At 36.7% G+C, this 27,545-nt stretch overlaps 1 protein-coding gene across 1 annotated transcript in view; it reads right to left on the bottom strand.

The window, feature by feature from the left end:
• Positions 1-9,661: 9,661 nt before the first annotated feature.
• CSN5 (COP9 signalosome subunit 5) overlaps positions 9,662-27,545 on the bottom strand; it is a 74,373-nt gene continuing 56,489 nt past the window's right edge. The window contains exons 5-6 of the mRNA XM_090381931.1: positions 27,164-27,361; positions 9,662-9,936 (exon numbers count right to left, since the gene is read on the bottom strand). Coding sequence (XP_090238057.1) covers positions 9,700-9,936; positions 27,164-27,361 — 435 coding nt within the window. The 3' untranslated portion in view covers positions 9,662-9,699. The remainder of the gene's footprint in view (positions 9,937-27,163; positions 27,362-27,545) is intronic.

Raw genomic sequence — 27,545 nt, 5'->3', positions numbered from 1 at the left:
GTACACGCTCAAGCAAATCTACATTCTTCCTAAATTGAGGACTCCAGACCTGTACACAGTACTCAATGCGTGGACTGACCATTGCCTTACATAAAGGGACAAACACCTTTTCCCTACCAGAAAAATTCCTGTAAATCATTGACAAAACCTCATGACCTGTCTGCATTGCTCAGAAAACTTCATATCTGACTGCACAATTACTCCCAGGTCTTTTTCACTTTCCACTTCCCTGAGTGTAGTACCACACAATTGGTACCTTCCACCCATATGCAGTACTTTAATTTGTCAATGTTAAACTTCAGTTGCCACTCTCAGCCCATCTACCGAAATTTTCCAAATCCTGTTGCAGTAGCACACTGCCATTAACAACCCTGCCAACCTTTGTATTATCTGCAAACTTCGAGATTATGCCTGATATACCTTCATCAATATCACTGATAAATATACAAAACAACAGTGCACCCAACACCGAACCCTGTGGGACATCACTAATAACATTAGTCTACAAAGAGAGGCACCCATTGATTTCCACCGTGTCTTCTCCCACTCAACCATCCTTTTATCCATTGTAGCAACTTACCCTTAATACGATTCCGCTCCAATTTGTACAGTAGTCTTCCGTGCGCAAGTCTCAAAAACTTTCCTGAAATTCAAGTATATGAAATCAAAATTATTTTTTTCATCCAGTTCCTTCGTAACCACATCATAATGTCCAATAAAATTTGTCAGACAAGACTTTCCCTTAACAAACCCATGCTGTCAGAATTATTGCCGCAGTCTTGTCTAGATGATCATGCAATGCATCTTTAACCACTGTCTCCATTATTTCACCCGGAACATAAGTTAAACTAACTGGTCTGTAATTACTCACGTAACCCCTCGACCTTCCTTTGTGAATTGGAGATACATTTGCACATCTCCAGACAGTGGGGACTTCCCGAGTCCAAGGAGGCTCTCATAATTATGGCTAAGGATTTGCTTAGTTCCTTTGCCGCCTCCTTTAATTTAACTGGATAGATTCCCTCCACCCCAGGTGCCTTTTTTATGTTTAACTTCAACAATTTCTCTTCCAATTTGCTCAGTTATTACAAATTCATTATGCACCAAGCTACAATTTGATAACCTGCTGGAATTTTCAATCCTTAATAACTACACGTGTGAACATAGATGCAAAATATTCATTCAGTTTGTTTGCTATCCGAGCAGGATCAACAGTCGAACAATCGATATCAAGTGGACCAATCTGATTCATCCCATTACTTTTAGAGTTTATAAAAGTAAAGAAATCCTTTCTGATTTTCTTAGCATCCTTTGCCAAAGATTTCTTGTAATCTGTCTTCACTTGCCTGATCTCCCTTGTGACTATTTATATCTGCTATAGGCTTCTGTGTTGCCTGAAAATTTATATGCATCTGATGCATTTTTCTTCTCTGCCACGAGTATCATTAGTTCATTTGACAACCATTTTGGGCCCAAACCTTGAACAGTATTTCTTAGTTGCAATGAAACACCTAGTAGTCTCCAAAATTAAGTCCTATAGCACACTCCTACTCTCAATTTTGATCTCCCAATGCTTGTCACACCAAACTGATTCGACAAAAATGCACAAAAGCCTTGCTAGCGTGTGAGTGACCAACCCACAAATTTCAGTCAATATCTGGGAAATTAAAATCCCCTTATAAAACTCTCTGATTTACTGGCCCACTCTATTTCCCTGTAGTTTCTTATTATACTTATCAGTCATTAGGCCTATAGCACACTCCTACCCTCAATTTTTCTCTCAATGTTTGTCACATCAAACTGACTCGACACTGCGCTGTCGACTGGCTTCACTTCCTTGGCTTTTGTGTTTCTTGACTAATAGCATAACTCTTCCTCCCTTCCTATTCTTTCTGTATACGTTGTACTCCCCCAATTCCAGTTCTGCATTCCTTATTTCTGTGACACCACGTCTCTGATATCCCAACAATATCTGCCTTTGATGTTTTCAGCAACACCTCAAATTCATGAAATTTATTTATGAAACTCCTAGCATTGGTGTACATGCAAGTATACATACACCTGTTCCTATTCTTAGCTACCCTAACACAACACGTGTTTACTTGTACTGCAATGACTCCCAGCAGTCTATGAAATATCCTGCATCTTGTTTTCCAGGCTGCTGCTCATTCCAATAGAAGCAGTGCAAGGATCACTTTCACCTCTGCAAGTGGCTACTGTTAATCTATTAGTCCTTGTATCCTCCCAAGCTAGCAGTTTTCCGACCTACCTAACGCTGCCTCAATAGCATCAGCAAATATTCTTGCACCCTTTCTATTTAAGTGTATCCCATCCCTGGAGAAGCAGTCTCTTCCGTTAACAAGTACAGACCAGGCTGAAAAAAATTCTACCCCTTGAGCCTTGCACAATCTTTCCAGGGCCGAATTGATTGACAAGGCTCTCATCATATACATAAGTTCAAGCCTAATGTCAACAAATATCTTCTTTCAACATTGAACCAAAGCATGGTACTAAGTACTATAGGTTCTAATACCTGTCTTGTTTGGGGTTTCATTAAAAAAAAAAATGAAACAGGAAGTAGCATGCTCTTCCAATGTTGTAACCATATCATCATGAACTACCTTTTTCCCACAAATATTGGATGACTACGGTGAATGCTATTGTCCATCTGTCCTCATTCACACAAATCGACTTCAGGAACTGCAATTAAAAGACTACTCAAACTGCATGAAACTTGATGGGTTACTATTTGAAGCTTAACACATAAGTACCAAAATTTGAAACTGTTCAACTGTTTGTTCATACTCAGTCCAAGAATTTTTGAAATGCCCATCATAACATTGCACTAATCTTCCCATTAATGATTTATATTAATCTTGATTACTAAACTGTATTTCTTATTTTTTACTTATTCATAATTATTTTCTTTATTACTGATTTGTATTAATAATAACCAATGTATATGTGATAAAATGTTATATAATGTAGAGCATCGGTTCCCTAAGTGGGTGATACCACTCTGTGAGGGACGGAGAAATTATTAGTTGGGGCACCAAGGAGGCGGAAGGGGTGAATTGGATATGTGGGCCCTTCTGAGCACGACTGCTTATTCACAATTGTCCAGGCTAGAATCTAGAGCGAAACATCTTCCTCGCTTCTTATTTAAAGTTTTATTGTTCTAATCGCTTTCAAAAGCCATTTGCTTTGGTCTCTTTGTTTGTCCTCTTGCTCAGATTACTCACCTGAGGGGACATAAATTCAAACTGAAGAAAGACAACTGTAAAATAGATATGTGGAAATTTGCCTTTAGCCAGAGGGTGGTTGATAGTTGGAACAAGCTTCCATCTGTCATAGTAGAGGCCGAAAACTTAAATAAGTTCAAGGCAAAGTGCAGGACGCTGTCTATATGAGTTTGCTTTCTTGCATCATATACCTCTACTAATGATAATAAATCTCAAATTGTAACCAACTCAAATAGCCAGTACTATTGATCACATACTGAAAACTACCAAATCCTTCAACATAAAAGCATTTTTCCCATGTGGCAAAAATTAAAACATCTCACCAAATGCCTCCTGATGATGCAAATATATACTGTATAAGCAATTCCTCTTGACACTGTATAATGCTATTTATTTAAAAACCATCATTAATCAAATAGAATAAAAAAGACTGGAATGGTTTGGTCTTGTGAAGAGAATAGATGACAAAGATTGTCCAGAGCCTTGGAGATGAAAAAAGAGAGAAAGACCAAGAAGGATGTGGATAGAAGTTGTGAGAGCATCCATGAAGAGAAGAGGACTAGTGGATGGAGATTAGGAAGATAGAAGAAAATGGAAAGAAAAAAAAAAGAATAAGAGAATGACTTTTCAATGTTAGGTTGAAGAGAACTGTTGTAATAATGAAATAAATCCTAAGAAAAAGATTAAATGGAATGTATGACAACTATTTCAGTAGTATGCCGACTTAAATATATATCAATATATTCCATTTGGTGGATGAATTTATTTTAAGCTAGTTTTGTATGTGGTAATTTGCAATAATTGAAAGTTGAATAGCAATGAGAAACTAAAACTACCAAACTACTATGAGAAAAGACTAAAAATAGTAAAAAGGAGCAGAATAGCTCTGTTACTTTATACCGATTCATATATATATTTCTTTTCCTGAAAGATTCAGATTAATATTAGGCTAGAAATGTAATTTTTTTTTAATACTGTACTGATTAGAAACAAAAATAGCTCAACCATAACATCACCAAGAATGGGGCTTTTTCTATGAATGCACTGATGATAAAATTCAACAAGTTTAAGATATAATAACACAGGCCTGTTCAACGGAAGTTTAACATTGACAAATGCAAAGTACTGCATACGGTAGCAATACCCGAAGAGAAATGTACCAACTGTGTTGTACTACACTCAGGGAAGTGGAAAGTGAAAAAGACCTGGCGGTAATTGTGCAGTCAAATATGTAGTTTGCTGGGCAGTGCAGATTAGCTGCCAGGGCAGGTCATGGAGTCTTGTCAATGATATATAGGAATTTTGCTAGCAGGGACAGGGAGGTGATTATCCCGTTGTACACAGCAATGGTTAGGCTACACGTAGAGTACTGTGTACAGGTCTGGAGACCTCATTTTAGGAAAGATGTAGTTTTTTTTTTTTTTTTTTTTTTGGTAGTTGTTGGTTTGTTTGTTTGTTATTTGGTTTTTAGGAGCATTAGCAACTAAGGCCATATTGCTCCGGGATATGTGGTGGTCATTCCCTGACCTTTCCGCATCCTCCGTATCTGGTGGTGACGGGCTCGAACCCCGGTCTAATCAAGAAGCGTGTGCTACGCACTCCTGCTCCTTCCCACCTGGCTACGGAGGTGCCTTGGTAGTTGTTGGCGCATCGGCTTCTGTGGCCATAGTGCACACACTTGGATCATAGTACTGCAAAAACCCAAGGTTTTTGCAGTACTTTGATCCAAGCCCGAGGCGGGATTCAAACCCGCGACCTTTGGGTTGCCAGGCAGGCACCTTACCCACCTGGCTAGCCTGGTCGGCCGGAAAGATGTAGAGTTGCTAGAACGAGTACAAAGGGCAACAAGATTGGTGAGTGGGACAAAGGGGTGCTCTTACCAAGAAAGGCTTAAGTTCTGCAAACTGCAGTGCCTGGAGAGTAGGCACCAGCAAGGTGATCTGATTGAGGCGTATAAGGCCTTGAATGGGTTGAGTAAGCTGAATGCTGATGGAATTCTTTCTCTTGCTTGGATTAAGAACCTGAGGGGGTTCAAATTGAGAATCAAATTGAGGAAAGACAGTTGTAGAAGTTGACAGCCTAAATAAATTTAAGACTGAGCTGGACAGGCATTTGGAATGAATGGAGGGATGAAATGGGAGGGGTTTTTTTTTTTTTTTTTTTTTTTGGCTGATGCTAAAAAAAACACAGATAAGCTTGCTTTCTTGTATCATATGCCTCTACTAAAACTAATGCTAATCTGAAGTTACAGAATGAAGCTTCTATTCTAATATGTTACCTTCCTTAAGTTTATTATACTGAGTTCAAAACTGATATTGTTTTGGACATCTTTTTGTATTGCTTTTTTTAAAGTTTTTCCAGCAACTGAGGAAAAGGAAATATGTTCCTTATTTTATAATTTTTATTTATCAAAAACAACAATGTGCACTTTTTTCTTTAATGATAAAATGAACAAAACTCAAAGTGAAACAAACAGAAGAATATTTAAAAAAAAGTGAACAATTATGCAGATTTATTATATCTCTTGGAATAAATTCTAGGTTCTTTAGTTCCAAATGAATGCTTTATAATTTTATTTTGTGCATTATGACACAACTCCCTTTTTAAAGACCAGCAGTAATCTGCCACCATATTTATGTCCCATCTTCCTTGGTATTCACTACCTTCTTTATACCTTGGGAAATCACTTACTCCATTTCTCAATGACAGAACCAAAATTTTGCATTAAAAACTGTATGTGGGAATATAAAAAATGAATCTTCAAGCTTGACTTACATCTTCATATTGGAAATTTATTGAACATACTTTCAATATCTGTTTTTGTCACAACTAAGAAGTTGTGAATATTTTTGAAGTACGGCAAATGTTTTTCAATGGTATTCCTTCAAACTGCTCATCTGAAGTTAACTGTCATGTCTCCGACTAGCAATATGCCTTTTTTAAACTTGGACACTGATTACAAAGGTACCAAAACCAATTATCAGCCTTGTACAAAGCTTCTACAAATTGTCAATGCTTTATACAAGGATTTGATCTGAAGTGATCTAATTAACATAAAGTCCACTAGATTTTTACATTCAATACTTTTTGAATACTCTGCTATTCCATTTACATATGTAATCTTAAGTAATCCAATTACTAACCAAATAACATACATAGAGCCTCTGCAAAGTAGCCGATTATGTCTTCATATTTAACTTGATTAAGAAGCAGTCTGAATTTTTATATACTTCCTTTAAGCAAATGAAAGCAACAATTAACCTTTAAGGTTAGTTTCAGAAGAATAAAATACATGTGTTCCTATTTGATTAATGTGGAAGTAGACAATAGAATCTTCCAAAGAAAAGTATGGCCTGAATTTCTCTTATGGTATTTGTAAATGAAAATGGTATCCCTAGGGAAAATAAGCTTTAAATAAAAGGAGTCTAAGGATCACTGCATTTTAGGAAATCTAATTCTCTCACAAAATCATTTAGCTTGTATGTTTATTCTGTGTGTATTGCTGAAGTTTACATAGTTTTCATTCTGAGAACGGTTACTATTGCCATATACATTAATCTGGCAATGAAAATACAATGAGAGGTTTTGTTGAAGGTATATCCAGATCAAATCTTACAGTAGATGGCTGATTCATGCATGAAATATTCTTTTTTATTTCTAATGTTGAAGCCTCGAACCTTTGATAAGAAAAAATAGAAATCATTTTCATGGCTTCTCAGGCTCATGGTTTTTGCCATTCCTATGCAAGAGCACGGGAATAGCAAAAGTTAGAGACCTTTTCTTATGTTGACTTCTTTTCCTCAAATGTTGCACCATGGTGACCAATTTTAATGACCAAGATTGGTCATTAAAATTGTCATGCAATATTTTTTATATTTTTCATTCAGTATTTTGCATTTGAATGCTGTTTTGTAAAAAAAAAAAAAAAAAAAAAGGTTGTAATAAAAAAAAGAACTGAGCACTGCAGAGTGGAAATTTTTCCTGTATCATTCTTGCAACACTGGAGCTTGGTATTTCGCATTATCTTGCAGGTGCACACCTTTTTGATTCATCAATGCAGGTTTTTTTTTTTTTTTTTTAATTAAAAGCCTTTCCTAAATGATACTACTGTTAACAGAACTGTTCCGTGGAGATATTTATGTCTCACCATATACAAAAAAATCTTTTCTAGGTATAAGGGTCACTTTGCACAAAATCTTTTCTAGATGTTTGAGATTTAAGCATAATCTTTTGTGATGAACATTCACATACCAATCAGTGTTTGCCATAAATGGCTCAAATGTTTGACCATCAGCCAAAGAGAGAAATGAATAAAAGTTTGCTGCATGCAATTGTCTTCTTTAAGTTCACAGGAAACTCAAATCTAAATGCCTAATTATGAGTTCTTACCAAGCTTAAGCTTACTAAAGTGGGTTTAAATTTAAAAAAAAAAAAAAAAAAAAATGATCATTAAAACTATTGTTCTACTAATCTTAAGCTTGTAATAAATTGGAATTTTGGAACTTAAGAACATAATATAATTCATTTTAATATTAGACAGTCCATATATTACTTACTGTCTGGCTCTTTCAGGCTTTCATCATGTGGCTTTAAAACAGATTTTTATTAATTTTTTTAATAGAAAGCTTATGTAGCCTTTCCTCCTCTAAGGGTCAAAATTTCTGTCAATTTGGATTCTTATCAAAACGGACTTTCTATAGTATAGGAATTTCATTACTTCTGACCACCTCTAATCCTACATAGTCATTCCCAAGGATTAACTGAAAGTCTATTTTTATGTATTTACACTCATTCTTGTATGCTTAAACAGGAGCACAGCATATCCCTTTACTATTTCTTGTTCTACAATAAAATAAACATAAAACAATGTGAAGATTTGCCAAATTCTGTTTTTAATATGAAAATACATACTTTCAATTCTTAACTTTAATATTGCCCATGCAGAACAGCTCTGGAAAAAAAAAAAAAAAAAAAAAAAAAGCCTACTCGAAATGTGAGGTTTAAAAATTATTTGTTTTTGGGTTTGCATGAGATAATATATAAAACAATGTTAAATATTTTATAATATTTAAGACATTTTAAAATTAATTATTTATATGATTTTAATGTGTGATGTTCCTTGAAACTTTAAAAATTTTGCAATCCTGGTTTTCTGGCTCATACCTCTAAAACCAAAATATTGTTTTTTCTCCCACTACTAACACTTCTGTCACTACATACTCTATAGTTATTCTTCTTATTTGGACTCTCATCTTTCACATAAAATGAGGATGGATGATCAATCTATCTTCTGCATCCAAATTCAATAGCTTTTTTTCTAAAATGTTATTTTGGGCATATCCTGTCTAAAGCATATTCTTCATAAGCAACTTCTTTTGAAACTCCTTATGATGAAAATCCTTTAAGAGGAATCTGCCATCTTCTTACAGTTTGCAAATGACACTTCTAAGAGTCAAAGAGTTCAACTTCCTCCACCACTACAGTGATTTTCAACTCAAGGAAGGCTTTCCAAAACATGGCATAATAGGTGACATGTAACCTGTTACTAGACAGCTAAAATAAATACACAAATAATCCTTGTTGAGGATTATATTTTTCAATGAAATTATTTTTGAAACCAAGGGTACCTTGGCTAATGCAATAATCATTCTGAGTAAAATATAAAAAAAAAAAAAAAATACTTTTTATTGAAAATATTTTTTACTTTAGATCACCTAATTTGAATTACTTTGTTCTCTTTGTTGGTGGACAAACAAGCAATATCTAAAAATCTATTACTGCTAAATACATTCCTTGAAAAAAACATGCAAAAACAATGCCTTTAGTTCATTCAGATTTGGAATCAGAAAACTTAATATTTGAAATCATTTATGTATGTATGCAATTTTTTTTTTTTTAAAAAACTTTCACAATTCCTTGAAACAATTCAATCCAGATTGCATGCCATATGCATGGAATACTGGAGAGTAGGTTTCTGTTCTCCAGTATTCCGTGTCCAGAAACGCACTTATGAAAAGGTTAATAACGTAAACTGTGTTTTTAATATTACCATTTAAAAAGTAACTAATAAAAAAATAAAAATTGTTTTATTTCATTTTTAAATTCTTTCTGAATGAAGAAATGGTCTTTTCAATTCTGAATTATATTGAACTGTAGCTAGCTAGAAGGTTAATATACTAAAGAATTGCTAAAATGTTTGGCAAATTACTGTAATTACATAAATTAAGTACCATTTTAAAACTGGCTGGGATTAATTGAATAACAAAAGTTTTTTTTCATGGATAGATACTGAATACAACAGAAGGCTAAGTTAAAAAAATTTAGTCTTATTTTTTAATAAATATTTTAACACATACTGCAGAAAATTAAAAAATTTAAGTTAACACTATGCAGAAATATATATCTGACATGCATTATAAATATTAAGACGAAACAAACTGAACATTCAATTAGTCATCTAATTCTTTCGATTCACTTGATTGAATAAACGATCTTTTATTACTTGTGACATGAGCCCATGAATTACTTCAATTGTAGTTTTGCAGCTATCTTTTGTTGCTTTAGCAAGTTTATCCTCTGTACGCTTTTCATGAGGATCCATTCCTAAAACAAATCCACCTCTCCCTAGCTGTGATTCTGATTGCTCTAGTTTATCAGATAAGTCAAATACCTGGCCTGTTGTGTAGTCTGCATTCTGTAAAAATATAAAAAAATAAAGAATATACAGGTTCTCTATAAAAAGCATATTGATTTCAAAAAAGTTCCTTATATATACAAGAAATAATTGGTTTGAAGTTTTAGTTTTTTTTTCTCTTCATATATTATTATTAAAATCTGTTTATTGAATAGAAATTGGTATACACAGTCATATAAAAAGGTTAACAGTGTTATTTGCAATTCTGAAATAGTATTTTGAATACTGAATACTGAATTCAGGAATAGCAATTTCTATATTTATTCTAACTTGAATTAATTTAGAATAGAATGAAATTTAAAAAAAAAATTTTTAGTGTAGTTGCTTATTTAAAATTAAAGTTAAAATTTAATTATCTAAAACCAAATATGGGTATTTCTTTTATTATTAACATAATTATTGGGTGGAGGCCTCACTTGATTAGAGTAATTATTTGTTACTTGAATATATCCTTGTTGAATATATCCAACACAGTGTTTCCTGGGAAATATATCCTCAACTGATAGTCTAGTTATTCCCTTAGGATAGGTTAGCATTAGTAGAGAAATATATGACACAAGAAAGCAAGCTTATATAGCATCAGCCAAATGAAAAAAAAAAACAAAAAAAAACACCCTTCTCATTTCATCCATCCACTTGCTCCAAATGTTTGTCTAGTTCTGCCTTGAATCTATTTAAGCTATCAACTTCTACGACAGATGGAAGTTTGTTCCAACAATCAATTACCCGCTGGCTATAAAGACAAACTTCCGCACATTTATCCTACAACTGTCTTTCTTCAATTTGAATTCATGCCCTATCAGATGATTATTCTGAGCAAGAGGAAGAATCACATCAACATTGAGCATGCTCAAACCATTCAAAGCTTTATACACCTCAATCAGATCACCTTGCTGTTTGTTTGTTTGTTATTTGGTTTCTAGGAGCATTACAACTAAGGCCATATTGCTCTGGGGATATGCGGTGGTCATTCCCTGACCTTTCCGCATCCTCTGTATTTGGTGGTCATGGGCTTCAACCCCGGTCTAGTCAAGAAGCTTGTGCTGCGCACTGTTGCTCCTGCCCACCTGGCTATGGAGGCACCAAGAGATCACCTTGCAGGTGCCTAGTCTCTAGACACCGTAATTTGCAAAACTAAGCCTTTCTTGATAAGATCAACCCTTTGTTCCATTCACTAATCTTGTTGCTCTTCAATGTACTTGTTCCAACAGCTCTACATCCTTCTTAAAATGAGGCCCCCAGACCGGTATATAGTACTTAAGGTGTGGCCTGACCATTGCCTTATAGAAGGGGATAATCACCTCCTTATCCCTGCTAGAAAACTTCCTGTATATCATTGACAAGACACCATGAGCTACTCTTGCAGACTGTCTCTGCACTGCTCAGAAAACTCATATCTGCCTGCACAATTACCCCCAGGTCCTTTTCATTCTCTACCACCATCAGTGTTCTCACCAGGTTTGTATGCAACTTACTTACTTACTGGCCATGGATCTATTAAAGCCAAACTAACATCACTGGACATCACTGAAGATCCATCTTGTGCTTGTGGGGGGAAGGGGGCTGGAAAGCTGGCACCATCTTATGTATGACTGACTCCTGTACGAGGACCTTCGTTCTACATTAATCACCAAAATCATGTACTTACCCAGAAATCAGGAATTCCACCTATTGGATAATAGGTTAGTATACAGCATTTGCATATTAAGCCTAGGAATTATTTGCAAAACAAAGAAACAATCCTATCAACCATTCTAGGAACATACATGCCGATGAGTAATCACTGAATAGTGAATAATATACACCAAACTGCTGCTATTGAGACCTAGCAATTGTGACAAATACCTGGATGAGCTTAAATGATGTGACCTTGATGTGATTAAAACCTGTAAACAAGACACACCGAGAACCTCCAATTGTGACAAATACCTGGATCTGATTGACTAAACCATCGATGGGACTTGGTCTCCCAACCATGACCTCCACATTTTCAACTGAAACAGTTACTTGGACATGACTAAACCACAAATAACAACCTTGTCAGTGTAGTACCACACAGGAGATATGTTACTCTGGGGTTACTGCTTCCCAATATGCAGTACTTTACATTTGTCAATGTTAAACTCAGTTGCCACCTCTCAGCCCATCTGCTTAAATTTTCTAGATCCTGTTGCAGCAGTGTACTGTCATCAGTGTCATTAACGGATGGTCATGTTATTAGGGGTATTAAGCCTTAACAATTAATTGCTGCATTAAGTTGTTCAGGTTCCTTGAGATTACCAGTTGTTTCCGGGGTACTGTGTTAAGACTGGAATGAAGAAACAGTTTCAGATAATGGAAAGACTGCCTAATAGCCTATTCAGTCACCTATGAATGTAACGGAGGGGAAGGCTAAGTGGAAGAGGCTCAAAAAGAAATTGAGAAAGAAAGATAGAAATATATATATGATTGATGAAGTGAGAGGGGATGGTGGATATGGAAAGATGAAGAGAAAAGTTTGAGGATAGAGAAATATGGAGAGTTAGCTGAGTTGTGTACTTGGACCTGCCCGTGGCAGAACACCGATGACAAGAATTGGGCCAGCAATAATACAGGAATGGCCTGGATATGGGAAAAGCATACCAAAGGAACCTTGTGATGTACAGAAATGATGAAAGAAAAAACACTGACACAACAACGGAAACAAAACGGTATAGAAGGACTTTATTCAAAAATGGTAACATAGCACTGGCTGCCATGATACAGATGCATCACTGCCAAAGATTGAACAAAGGAGAGAGGTGGTCCTCAGTAGGAGATATGGCAACTCCTAATATCGATGCAGACTTTGCACCACCTGGTTAGAGCAATAACCAGGTGGTTATTGCTCTAACCAGGGCACACTTAGAGCAGTGTTGTTCTTGTGGTAACATCGTTCATTCCTCTGTCAGTGCCATCTTCAGCTGGTGAACATTTTCTGGTGGGTGTGGACATGCCGCTAGGCGCCTCCCCAGAGCGTTCCATATGTGTTCGATAGGATTTAGATCAGGGGAAACGAGCAGGCCAATCCATACGAACAATGTCCTCACTTTCCAAAAGCATATCAACAGCTGCAGTGCAATGGGGTGGGGCATTATCATCCATAAACACGAACTCGGGGGCCAATGGTACCTCAGAACAGGCACACATGGGGAAGGATTACCTCACTACAGTAGCGTGCACCAGTTACAGTACTGCCTTCCAGTATCTGGAGTTGTGTACGTCCATCCAAGATAACACCTCGACTGTCATATCGATCCCTTTCAGTGTTGTTTGCGAGGTGATACCGTGTGCCAACCTCACCAGATTAGCTGCTGGGACTGAATCTACTCTCATCAGTAAAGAATACCTTAAGTAAAGATTTTGTGGTTGTAACCTTTAGAAATAGTGTTGGTCCTTAAGTTTTGCACACCAGTGTAATACCTGCTTATGATGATTCACTCAACAAAGGTCAAGTAGTAAAGAAACCAGTGTCTTCTAGCAGTGGTTCTCTTTTTCAAAGCATAATACTGTTCAACATATAAAAAATGTGCAAAAACACTTCGAACCCTTTCAGAAAAAGTTTTTCCCTAATTGTTTACATTTGAAAATTTAAAACTTTGGAAGAGCTATCTCAAGTGTGCGAAATGTTAATATCATCATCTGATTCCCTGGCTTAGAGCACAAGTTTTCAATTTGATTCAAATAAAGTGATTCTGTGAAGAAAACTTGTCTTAATCTAGTGTAATAAAAAAAAAAAAAAAATGTTTTGTTGAGTGAATGTAGCTCTATCAGGTCAGCAGCAGTTCAGCAAAACAATGTTGTTATTAATTTTTAGAAACATCAGCAATTTAGATCATATTACTTCATTGTGTGTTATGTCTGCAGAAACCCCAAACAAACAAAATCAGTTTGTGTGTTCACAAACTGATTTTGTATGTCACGTGGGCTGAAACACTACCTGAGATCAGCTAACTATACCCACAACCAGAGGGATCTTTACAAAATTCTTCCAGTCATCATGGGCTTCAAACCTAGACTTCTGAAAATGAGAATAAAGAGGTAATACCACTTTTCACTAATGGAGGATAAAAAAAAGTTAACTGAAATGATATGATCCTGAAAGATTCTCTTGTGCTGAAAGATATATCTTGAAGGGGTGGGGAGAGGAAGAGAGACATAAACATTAATCTTACAAATAATATGGCACTTGGCCTTAAAGGTTAAAGATCTCAGATTTAAACAAATTCCAATTCAATACCTGCTAATTTTTCTGATTTTGTATGTCACGTGGGCTGAAAAACTACCTGAGATCAGCTAACTATACCCACAACTAGAGGGATCTTTATGAAAATCATGCAAATTTTTATGCCTTCATGGAAAATTTATTTTTCAGATGGATTTCACTCAAATTTTTTGCTGTTTTTCAAACTTTAATTAATATAGGAACTCTGTTCTAAAATCACATACTGTTAATGTGCAAATGTTATCATTTTGGTTTTGTTTTATCTGTTATGTCAAAAAGTAGTTTTCAATTTTTCAAGACATACTGTTGTTGCATGAAGCACTGGGAGTTGTCTCTCAGCACAAAAACAGAATAAGTTCATACTGTATTTAAATTTCATAATACTGTCATATAAGTCAGTGCATTAGCATAATTTCTATACACAGTAAACCAACTGAAATTGGGCAGTGCATAACATCTCATATTGTGAATTCTTTCACAAAAAGTTGCCTATCTCATTATACCTCGAATAAGTAATGCTTTCCCAGTATAGAAAACTATCGTTAGTTATTCTCAGTGGGCATCAACCACCCAGATGGCCATTTCAGGGCAATTTGGCCCCTCATAGGGAGTGGGTAGATACCATAATGGTACAACAGCTGACAGTGCAGTTGTAAATTAATTTTCACAATATGAGAGATACAAAGTGGGGTGTGGCTTAATACATGTGGTTTTATGGCTAAAAAGCCTCAGACTGTGGGAAGTGTTTACTGTCATTTAAGTGAATCCTTCAGAATGAGTTGCGTATCTCATTATACCTCAAATAAGTAATGCTTTCCCAGTAGAAGAATAAATCCTACATGTATTAAACTACACCCTGCCTGGCATCTTTCATATTGGGAAAATTAATTCACAACTGGGTTCTCAGCTGTTATACCATTAGGGAGTACCTACCCAATTACCGATGAGGGGCCAAATAGCCCTGAAACAGCTATCTGGAGGCAGAGCTCCCACTGAAAATAAGTAACAACAGTCTTCTCTACTGGGCAAGCATTACTTATTTGAGGTATAATGAGATAGATAACTCATTGTGATAGGAATTCACAATATAAGATGTTATGTAATGTTGACACTGCCAACTTCAGTTGGTTTACTATGTATAGAAATGATGCTAATGCACTAAAACTTATACGACAGTAAACACGTTTTCCAGTCTGTGGATTTATAAATCTAAAGCCTACATTTATTTCATAATACTTTAAACATACTGATGATTTTTATGAAGTTCAAAGGATTGCAATATGCACCGTATCATGCAACTGAGAGTAGTCCATTTTGTGTGTGTGTGTGCACGCACGCATGCATCACAATGGGAAAAGAAAGTTGCGAGAAGTTGTATTTTCAACTTCTCACAACTAATAAGTGATGTTTTTTGTGTTTTATATGATTCAGTTGTGGCTATATAGTTTTATAGGTTGTTCTACACTATTTCAGGTTAATTCTCCCAATTATCTGCTCTTGAAAATGGATTGGGAATGTGAAGCTCATATATCATTCAGGTTTTTTTTTTTTTTTTTTTTTTTTTCATGTCCTCTGTGGCAGCTTAGTCAGCACAATACATTGCTGCCTGCCACCAACTTGGGGAGGTCTGTGTTCAATTCCAGAGCATGAACTGTGCAATATGGCCTTAGATGCTCATGTGCTATATGAATAATAGCAACAACAGCAATCACTGTGAGTTCATCATATAGTCCAATGCTATTGATGGCATAGTTCTTCCCACTAAAGTTGAAAGTACAGTTCTGAGTCTGATTACAAACAAAACAAACGGTACTATCTGTGGCCAATCTCTGATTTAAAGTCACAATAAGGGAATCAAGAGCCAGCATAGGCCCCAGAACAATCAGGCTCACCTTCTCCCTCCAATTCCTCTCTAATAAATATTAATAAATATTTAATAAAGTACAGTGGGGCCTCAGCTTATGATGACATCAACATCTGATATTCTCAGGAACCGATATACCTTCCATAGGAGCGTTTACTTTAAGGAACGATGATATTTGCAGGTACCGATGGCTTTCCAATATAGCTGGAATGATACATGGGTGGAAATTTTCAGACGTGTGGCACATGGAACATCACTCGTACGATTATTCTTAACCAATTAGCGTCTTTTTTATTGTTCAATGCATGGTGCAAGAAACATATCTCGTATGATTGTTTCAGATATATGATGATCTGAAACTTAAAGCTCCATCAACCAGTGGCAGTGCTGTGTGCTTTGAAGACTTTAAAGCCAGCAGAGGCTGGTTCGAGTGCATCAAAAAAGGGCAAATATCAAGTGTTGAAAGGCTTGGGGAGGCACCCAGTGCTGATAAAAAAGTAGCTGAGACCTTTAAAATTGAATTCTAAGAGTTTGTTAATCAGGAAGGTTATCTTCTCCAGCAGGTTTTTAACACTGACGAAACCGACCTCTTCTGGAAGCGAACGCCCAGGAGAACGTACATCACTAAGGATGAGGCTAGTTTACCTGGGAATAAGCCTATGAAAGATAGGCTCACTCTCCTGTTGGGTGTCAATGTCTCTTGAGATTTTAAGCTGAAGCCTTTGCTTGTATATCACTCTAACACCCCCAAAATATTTAAACAACAAAAGGTCGACAAAGGCATTCTGGGAGTGTTATGGTGCAGTAACAAGAAGGCATGGATTACAGGATATGTCTTCAATGAATGGGAGCTTGAAGTTTTCTGTCGTTCAGTGAAGGGTTATCTTGAGAAAAATAAGCTTCCTGTGAAGGCACTGCTCCTGATGGATAATGTGCCAGGCCATGATCCCAATCTTGTTCAATCTCTTGAGGCACAATCTGACTTTGTTCAAGTCAAATTTTTGCCACCCAACATCACTCCTCTTCTTCAACCAATGGACCAGCAAATGACTGCAAACTTCAAGAAAATCTACACGACGAAAATGTTTGCAAGTTGCTTTGCAGCTACCTCTGGTGAAAATGCTGTCACCCTCAAGATTTTTGGAGGTTGAAGTTCAACATGCTGGATTGCGTGAGGCTGATTGTAAGTTCTTGGAATGACATTTCCACCATGTGCTTAAATTCAGCCTTGGAAAACATCTGGCCTTTAATTATCCATAACATTGACGGATTTGAAGGAAATGGCGCTTTGACAAATAATATTATCACTCTCGGTAAATCAATGGGTCTGCAGACTAGCGAAAAGGTTGTGGAGGACCTTATTGAACGGCATGAGCTAACAACAGAAGAGCTACAAGACTGGAGAAAATTATGGAATGTGACACTGGAGAGGAAGAAAAAGACCCAAAAAGTGTCAGATGAAGACTGTCATTTCTTGCTGGGAGCGTTTAAGCAAAGTGGTTAAAAAAAAAAAAAAAAAAAAAACCCAAGACTGAAAACAATGAACTCATGATGTGCAAAATGGAAAACGAAGTCAATTTCTTACTTCAGGAAGCTATAAAAAAAGTTGTAAAAAACAGTCCACTTTGGACAGTTTCTTTGCCAGTAGCAATAAAAGACTGAAAAGACACCTGATGCTTGATATAGTCTCACCACCACTGAATTCATCAGCTCTGCACTTCAAGTCTAAGTTAAATGCTAATTTATTGTTTGTTTTTTATTTTAAGATATTTTATGACTATTTATTAGCATTAGCATTAGCATTAGTAGAGGCATACGATGCAAGAAAGCAAGCTTATTCAGCATCAGCCAAAAAAAAAAAAAAAACCCACTCCCATTTCACCCCTCCGTTCGTTCGAAATACCTGTCCAGTTGAGCTTTAAATTTGTTTAGGCTATCAACTTCAACAACAAGTGATGGAAGTCGGTTCCACCAACCAACCACCCGCTGGCCAAAGGCAAATTTCCGCACATCTATCCGACATCCGTCCTTCCTCAATTTGAATTTATGCCCTCTGAGGTGATTATTCTGAGAAAGATGAAGAATCCCATTGGCATTGAGCATGCTCAAACCATTCAAGGCCTTATACACCTCTATCAGATCACCTCGCCGGTGCCTAGTCTCCAGACTCTGTAATTTGCAAAACTTAAGCCTTTCTTCGTAAGAGCAACCCTTTGTTCCATTTACTAATCTTGTTGCCCTTCTCTGTACCCGTTCCAGCAGCTCTACATCCTTCTTGAAATGAGGCCTCCAGACCTGTATACAGTACTCAAGATGTGGCCTAACCATTGCCTTATACAAGGGAATAATCACCTCCTTATCCCTGCTAGAAAAATTCCTGTATATCATTGACAAGACACCATGAGCTACTCTTGCAGCTCGTCTGCACTGCTCAGAGAACTTCATATCTCCCTGCACAATTACCCCCAGGTCCTTTTCATTCTCCACCACTGTCAGTGCAGTACCGCAGAGTTGATACGTTGCTCTGGGGTTACTGTTTCCCATATGTAGTACTTTACATTTGTCAATGTTAAACTTCATTTGCCACCTCTCAGCCCATCTGTTCAACCTTTCCAGATCCTGTTGCAGCAGCATAGCGTCAGTAGTGTCCTTAACGACCCTGCCAACCTTTGTATCATCTGCAAACTTGGACATTAAACTTGATATCCCATCATCAATATCATTCATAAACACCGAAAACAACAACGGACCCAACACGGAACCTTGAGGAACTCCACTAATAACATTAGTCCACGTTGAGCAGTGTCCATTGATTACCACTCTCTGTCTTCTGCCACTCAACCATCCCCTTATCCATAGTAGCAATTTGCCTCCAATGCCACACTGCTCCAATTTGTGCAGCAGTCTTCCATGTGCAACAGTATCAAAAGCCTTTCTAAGATCCAAATATATAATATCAAAGTTATTCCCTGCATCCAGTTCTTTTGTGACTACATCATAGTATCCAATCAAATTGGTCAGGCAAGACCTGCCCTTAACAAAACCATGCTGCGTCTGAGCTATAACTGAATTCTTGTCTAGATGATCCTGCAGTGCTTCTTTAACCAGTGCCTCCATTAATTTACCTGGAACAGAAGTTAAACTAACAGGTCTATAATTACTTGTGTCAGCCTTTGATCCATCTTTGTGAATTGGGGTTACATTTGCACATCTCCAGTCTATGGGTACCTCCCCTGAGTCCAAAGAAGCTCTCATAATTATGGCTAGGGGTTTGCATACTTCCTTTGCTGCCTCCTTTAATATAACTGGATAGATCCCATCCACCCCAGGTGCCTTTTTTATGTTTATCCTCAACAATCTCTCCTCCACTTTCCTCTCAGTTATTACAAAATCATCCAGCTCACTGCCAATGTTTACTTTACCTACATCATTCTCCTTCCTGAATAACTCCTCATGCGTGAATGTAGATGCAAAATACTCGTTTAGATTGTTAGCCACCTGAGCAGGATCCTCAACTGTTGAACCATCAATATCCAGTGGACCAATCTGATTCATCCCTTTCCTTCTCGAGTTCAAGTATGTAAAGAACTCTTTTCTGTTTTTCTTTGCATCCTTTGCCAAGGATTTTTCGTAGTCTGCCTTTGCCTGCCTAATCTCCTTTGTGACTTGGTTACAGACCAACTTATATCTATCATAGGCTTCCATGTCACCCATTAATTTATATGTATCCCATGCATTTTTCTTCTCTGCCACATGTCTCATTAGTTCATCTGACAACCATTTAGGCCTAAACCTTGAACAATATTTCTTAGTTGGTATGTAAAGCCTGGTAGCCTCCAAGATTAGTTCCTTGAATGCTTCCCATTTTGAGTTTGCTGTTGGTAACATCATCAGTTGGTCCCACTGTACAGAATTTAAATACTGTCTCAGACCATCATAGTCGCCTTTACGAAAACAAAAACCCTTCCCTTTACCTCTGATGGTAGTTACCTCCTTGAGTAAATCCCACTTCAACACACTGTGATCACTGCCACCTAGTGGTTCATTTATCTGCAGGTTCTTAATGCACGAAGAGTCACTACTGATAATCAGATCAAGAGTATTGCTCCCTCTTGTTGCCTCACGAACATGCTGATGTAGAAAACAATCATCCAATAAATCCACAAAAGCCTTGCTAGTGTGCGAGTGACCAACCCACAAATTCCAGTCAATATCTGGGAAATTAAAATCCCCCATTATAAGACTCTCTGATTTACTGGCCCACTCTATTTCCCTGTACAATATCTTATTATACTCATCAGAGTCATTAGGCCTATAGCACACTCCTACTCTCAATTTTGATTTCCCTATGCTTATGTCACACCAAACTGATTCGGCACTGCCCTGTCCATCGATGTCAACTGGCTTCACTTCCTTGGACTTTATGTGTTTCTTAATTAATAGCATAACCCCTCCTCCCCTCCTGTCCTGTCTATCCTTTCTATACACATTGTATTCCCCAAATTCCAGTTCCGCATTACTTATATCTGTGTGACACCACGTCTCTGATATCCCAACAATATCTGCCTTTGATGTTTTGAGCAATACCTCAAATTCATCAAATTTATTTACCAAACTCCTAGCATTGGTGTACACGCAGGTATACATGCACCTGTTTCTATTCTTAGCTACCCTAACGCAACCCATGTGTTTACTTGTACCGCAATGACTACCAGCAGTCTCTGAAATATCCTGCATCTTGTTTTTCAGACTTCTGCTCATATCAATAGAAGCAGTGCAAGAATCACTTCCACCTCTGCCAGTGGCTACTGTTAATCTATTAGTCCTTGTATCCCCCCCAACTAGCAGTTTTCCGACCCACAAATAATCTTATTAAATATAAATTTTATATAAATTATATAAATATTAAATCTTATTAAATATTATATATTAAAATATTAAATATTATATATTATATATTAAAATATTAAATCTTATTAAATAATCTTATAATCTTATTAAATAATCTTACAAAAATTTTTTTAATCAAACACAAATTTTAATGTAAAAATGAAGTATAACATGTAAGAAATACCTATTTCATGTGTTATTGGGGAAAGAATTACTGGAAATCAATGTATTATTGGTTTCAACTTACAATATTTTCAACATATGATGGGTTTTGTGGAACGAATTACCATTGGATGTTGGGGCCCCACTGTAAATGTTTAAGTTAACACCATTATCTGCCAAGATGTTTGGTATTATTGTCACATATGTGTTAGTTGCACAGACAATAAACACAGAAATCACAGTTCTTTTCTAGAGCCTCCATCTAAAACACTACATTTTCATGCTGACCATTCCTGCTATAACAGTGTTTCCTAACATAAGTTGGGACTCACACTTGGATCAATGACATATTTTTGTGGGTCACTAGGAATGTTGCAATCATGAAGATTTTATGTAATCAAAAAATAATAATGAATGAAATAATTAAATTTTGTAACTCACATTATGATTTAATTAAATTAAATTAAATAATGCAAATTACCAAAGTCATAAAAACCATATTTTTAGGTAAATATTTTTGGATGTCAGATTTCTATAATGTTACTGGGTACTTCACTAATATTCATCACGACCCAGTTATACTAGGTTGTGATGAATATTGGCAGAATGTTGTTTGTTTTGTTTTGTTATTTGGTTTTTAGGAGCATTAGCAACTAAGGCCATATTGCTCCGGGGATATGCGGTGGTCATTCCCTGACCTTTCCGCATCCTCCGTATTTGGTGGTTACGGGCTCTAACCCCGGTCTAATCAAGAAGCATGTGCATGCATTCCTGCTCCTGCCCACCTGGCTACGGAGGCGCCTCAGAATGTAGTATTATAGTATCTAATCAAGAAGCATGTGCATGCATTCCTGCTCCTGCCCACCTGGCTACGGAGGCGCCTCAGAATGTTGATGTGATGAATATTGGCAGTATTGGTATTTAAGGGCACAAGGGCAGCTGAGGCCAAAATGTCACAGGTCCTATACTATTATCCTAAAGCAATATAATTTGTTCCATTTTGGCATCAGAGGCATTCATATATAAGTGGGCGATAACACCTAAGCTATATGTTTCTACTCGTGGACGATATATCATCGCCCATGAGTAGAAACATATGGGTTAGGTGCATATGTCCTATCCTTAGTCTTGCTAGTACAACTTCTTCCTGTCTATGGAATGTGAATACATGTCATATCCTAAATATTTTAGAATGTCGGTATTACTGTAAGATTACTGAATACTGGTTAAATGTGAATATAGGTCACATGATAAATAATTTAAGATATCAGTATTTCCATAATGTTCAAGAATAACATATTGGGATGTGAATATTAGTGACATATGAATATTGTTGTTGTTGTTATTTTATTTTTAGGAGCATTAGCAACTAAGGCCATATTGCTCCGGGGATATGCGGTGGTCATTCCCTGACCTTTCTGCATCCTCCGTATTTGGTGGTCACAAGCTCAAACCCCAGTATAATCAAGAAGTATGTGCAACACACTGCTGCTCCTGCCCACCTGGCTATGGAGGCGGCAAACATATGAATAGAGATTGCATGCTAACAATCACTGTGCTATGGTCATGATTGTCCCTTAGCTTCTGCTTTAATTTAATTAATTGATTGATTTAGTTCTTGGAAGCAGTTACTTTATTTTTTGTGAAGTCAATTTATGCTTCCAATAGCAAACTGCCAGTTTCCTAATAATTTTTTAGTACTGTAGATGGAGTAGAAGAGTTTTAGATTTTGGGCTGCTGCTGGTTTATTTTAAGCATGGTTTTAGAAGCAGTGTCAATGTTATAGATATTTTTAAAATAAATTAGACAGCTTTTATGGCTAGAAAAATGCAATGATGCAGATTTATGAATTTTGACTTTTTCAAAAAGTGAAAATTGTTATAGGGGTGGTTCTTCCTTAATTTTTAAACTATATAAATGTAAAAATAGTGAAATGAATACTAGTAATCCCCAACTTACCCCAAAAACAAATTGCTTCATAATTGTTCAAAACCCGAAATGCATTTTTCTATAGCAACAATACAAACATTATTATAATTTATATTTATTTTTATATTATTACTAGCCATATAGTGCAAGGAAGCCTGAGGCTTATGCTACACTAGAAGTATGGATGTAAACTTAATGCGTGTGTGTAGCTATAAAAATTAAATTAAATAATTCTGTAACACAAAGTGATTATTCACTGAAATTGATGATCACCCACAGTATGCATTGAAAACTTTCTGGCAAGCACAACCTACATGTTTTTCAAAATTATGTGGCCTGCTGAAGTGACTATGAAACTCACAGCAAACAGCAACCCTTTTTTTTTTTTTTATTTTCCCCATTTCACATAGCATTTTAAATTTTTCTTTCGCACTTAAAAATCCGCTTTTAACTCGTTTACTGCCTCATGATAACAAAGAATATTCAGCTGTTTCATCCTTTACTCACTACACAGGGAGAAGATTGTTCCAGAGAAATAAAATTGTTTAGCACACTCCAATAAATCAGATGTAGTACACAGCAAAGTAAACTACAATTGTTTTATATTTAGGATGACTGCATGACTAAAAATGGGCTATCTGCATGACTAAAAATAGGCAGAGTCAGATGGGGCGGAAAACTGCTGGATTGGGGGGATACATGGACTAATAGATTAACAGTAGCCGTTGGCAGAGGTAGAAGTGATTCTTGCACTACTTCTATTGAAATGCAATTGAGAAGCAGCCTAGAAAGCAAGGAAATGGGGATTTCCAGGACTGCTGGGAGTCATAGTGCAACAAGTAAATACACACGGGCTGTGTTAGGGTAACTAAGAGTAGAAAACAGATGTATGTATACCTGCATGTACACCAATGCTAGGAGTATAGTTAATAAATTCAATGAGCATGAAGTGCTAGTCAAGACATCAAAGGCAGATATTGTTGGGATCTCAGAGACATGGTGTCACACAAGCAGTGCAAAACTGGAATTTAAGGAGTACAATGTGTACAGAAAGGATAGATAGAACAGAAAGGGAGTGCTGCACAAATTAGAGCAGTGTGGCATTGGAAGCAAATTGCTGCTATGGATAAAGGGATGGTTGAGTGGGAGAAGACAGAGTGGTAATCAATGGACACTGCTCTTTGTGGACTAATGTTATTAGTGGAGTCCCTCAGGGTTCAGGGTTTGGTCCATTGTTGTTTTCTGTATATATAAATGGTACTGATGATGGTATATCAGGCTTAATGTCCAAGTTTGCAGGATTGTTAATGACACTAATGACAGTACACTGCTGCAACAGGATCTAGAAAATTTGAGCAGATGGGCTGAGAGGTGGCAAATGAAGTTTAACATTGACAAATGTAAAGTACTACATATGGGAAGCAGTAATCACAGAGTAACGTATCAACTCTGTGGTACCACACTGACAGTGGTAGAGAATGAAAAGGACCTGGGGGTAATTGTGCAGGCAGATATGATATGAAGTTTTCTGAGACGGTCTGCAAGAGTAGCTCATAGTGTCTTGTCAATGATATACAGGAATTTTTCTAGCAAGGATAAGGAGGTGATTATCCCCTTGTATAAGGCAATGGTCAGGCCATTGAGTACTGTATACAGGTCTGGGGGCTTCATTTTAAGAAGGATGTAGGGCTGTTGGAACGAGTATAGAGAAGGGCAACAAGATTAGTCAACAGAACAAAGGGTTGTTCTTACGAAGAAAGGCTGAATTTTGCAAATTACAGTGTCTGGAGACTAGGCACCTGCGAGGTGATCTGACTGAAGTGTATTAAGCCTTGAATGGTTTGAGCTTTCTCAATGCTGATGGGATTCTTCCTCTTGCTCAGAATAATCGCCTGAGAGGGCATAAATTCAAATTGAGGAAAGAAGGTTGTAGGATAGATGTGTGGAAGTTTGCCTTTAGCCAGGGGGGGGGGGGGTTGATTGCTGGAACAAACTTCCATCTGTCATTGCAGAAGTTGATAGGTTAAACAGATTCAAGGCAGAACTTGACAAACATTTGGAGCGAGGGGATGGGCGAAATAAGGATTTTTTTTTTTTTTTTTTTTTTGGCTGATGCTATACAGGGTGTCTCAAAAATACATGGCATCACATCAGGAATGAGTTCCTCATATGTATACAATAAAAATATTTTATATCAACATAGTTCCGGAAATGCTTGGTTCCCGAGTTATTAACCAGAATGTCTTATATCTCCCGCAGGTGATTTCCTTCATCACAAGGTACTGACAAAATCTGGTGGTTTTCCATTCTGATCATGTACTCAAATCAGGAGCAAGCGGATATGCATTTTATGTACGGTTTGGCAGTAGGCAATGCTCTGGAGGCTCTTCATTTGTACCACGGAAGGTTCACAGAGCGAAGATGTCCAGACAGGAAAATGTTTGAAGGTATCCATCGCTGCCTTTGTGAACATTGGACCTTGACACCTCGTGCTGCCGACAGAGGACGACCAAGATCTACGACTCCTGAAATAGAGGGGTGGACCAACTGCTTGGCCTCCACGCTCACTGATTTAAACCCACTAGATTTCTTCTTGTGGGGCCATTTAAAGTCATTGGTGTATTCGACTCTGGTAGCTGATGCAGAAACTCTCCGCAATCGAATTTTGGCAGGTTGAGAGACAATAGGAAACATGCCAGGAATTTGGCATCGTCTTCGTGAGTCCATGAGATATCGATGTGAGGCCTGTATTCAGGCAGAAAGCGGACATTTTGGACAATTATTATAAGGTGATGTGAACCGTTAAGTGTCATGGACAGACTTTCAAAACTCGGAAACCAAGCATTTCCGGAACTATGTTGATATAAAATATTTTTATTGTCTACATATGAAGAACTCATTCCTGAAGTTATGCCCTGTATTTTTAAGACACCCTATATAAGCTTGCTTTTTTGCATCATGTGCCCTTGCTAATGCTAATCTCAATTCAGATGTATTCCACCAAAGAGGCACAATCTGTTATTCAATTTTTGCAGACTGAAAGGAAAACATCAGTGAAATTCACTATGAATTTGTGTCAATGTATGGAGAAAAAAATTGTTTGTTCAGCAAGTGCTGATTTAGTGCTGCAAGTTTACAAGAGCAATCAGTTCACCATCACTAATGAACAAAGGGCCAGCAGACCCAAACACAAGCAAAATTGAAAAAATCATGTTTACTACATAACTCTTGAAAACAGATATCTCAATCTTCATGAAACCGTAAAACTGATGAAGTTAGCTGTGCCAGAAATTGTGCATATAATCTTGGCTTTGATAATGCATGTACTTTGGTGAGTACCATGACAGTTGACTGATAGTCACATGGCAATACACATTAAATACTACAGTGAAGAGTGTGAGATTCCTGAACAGAAATGACAAGTAACAAAACTTGAGTGTATCATCTTGCCTTCAAACAAACTGAAGTTCAACAATGTAGAAATACCTAATTTCTACTCAGCCAAAAATGTTCTAAAACAGCCTCTCAGTAAAGGTGATGGCCATTATTTTATTATTAATGTGGTGTTATATTCACTGATTTCATGGACTTCACAGTTAATGCAATGTGGTAATGCCAAACACTGACAAAACTGAAAATTGCAATTCAAAAAAAAAAAAAAAAGAAAAAAAAAGTGGGCTATTGACAGGCAAGCTTGTTTTGCCCATATGACAATGCAACCCCCACACTCATAACTTTTTGTGTGAATGGATTCAGAAAATAGATGAGAAAATTTAGAACAACTGCTATAAAGGATCTTGCACTATCAGATTTTCATCTGTTTGGACCTTTAAAAACACTTAATCAAAAAATGTTTTGTAATGGATGTCAGTCATGCAATGAGATAAAATTCTGACTCACAGAAAAGGAGTACTGATGCGCTAGTGTCATGCTGGAATGGAACTTGAACTGTCATGATGGTCATGTTGAGAATTAAACAGCGTTGCTATTTGTAACAAATGTGTGTTTTAAATTAAAAAAAAAAACAAAAAAAAAAACACTTCATGAGTGAAAGAGGACCTTGTAAATAAATGATTTCAGATGTTAATCATACAATTTACATATGACTATCTCTATTATACATATAAACTTATACTCACAGTTAACAGACTGGAAGAACTCAGTGTATTGACCCAGTACTTATTCCAAAGGGAATCTAAGAGTCTTCTATCAAGTTTGGATTTGAAATATGAGACTTCTAATGCATAATACTGCTTGCAGTGAACTCCAAAGTCTTCAATTTTATTAAGTGGAATTGTCTGATACTCTGATGGCCCTTCATCTGGAGGTTTATATCCCTGTTGAATTAACATTCATTGATTTTTACAAGAAAATGCTATTTCTCAACACTAGAAGTAAAGTGGTTTTTGAACTATCTTTATGTATAGCAGCAGTCACAAGTTGACTACATATGTAATTTAATATTTTCTTCATTTAATTTGAAAACTGATAAATCCATAAAAAACTTTATTGTATTTTATT

Source organism: Mastigoproctus giganteus, chromosome 9 (assembly GCF_048544385.1).
Source record: "Mastigoproctus giganteus isolate SK-2022 chromosome 9, ASM4854438v1, whole genome shotgun sequence".
In the NCBI taxonomy this organism is placed as follows: Eukaryota; Metazoa; Arthropoda; class Arachnida; order Uropygi; family Thelyphonidae; genus Mastigoproctus; species Mastigoproctus giganteus.
Note: the sequence above shows the minus strand (reverse complement) of the source record. Positions and strands in the feature narration are given on the sequence as shown.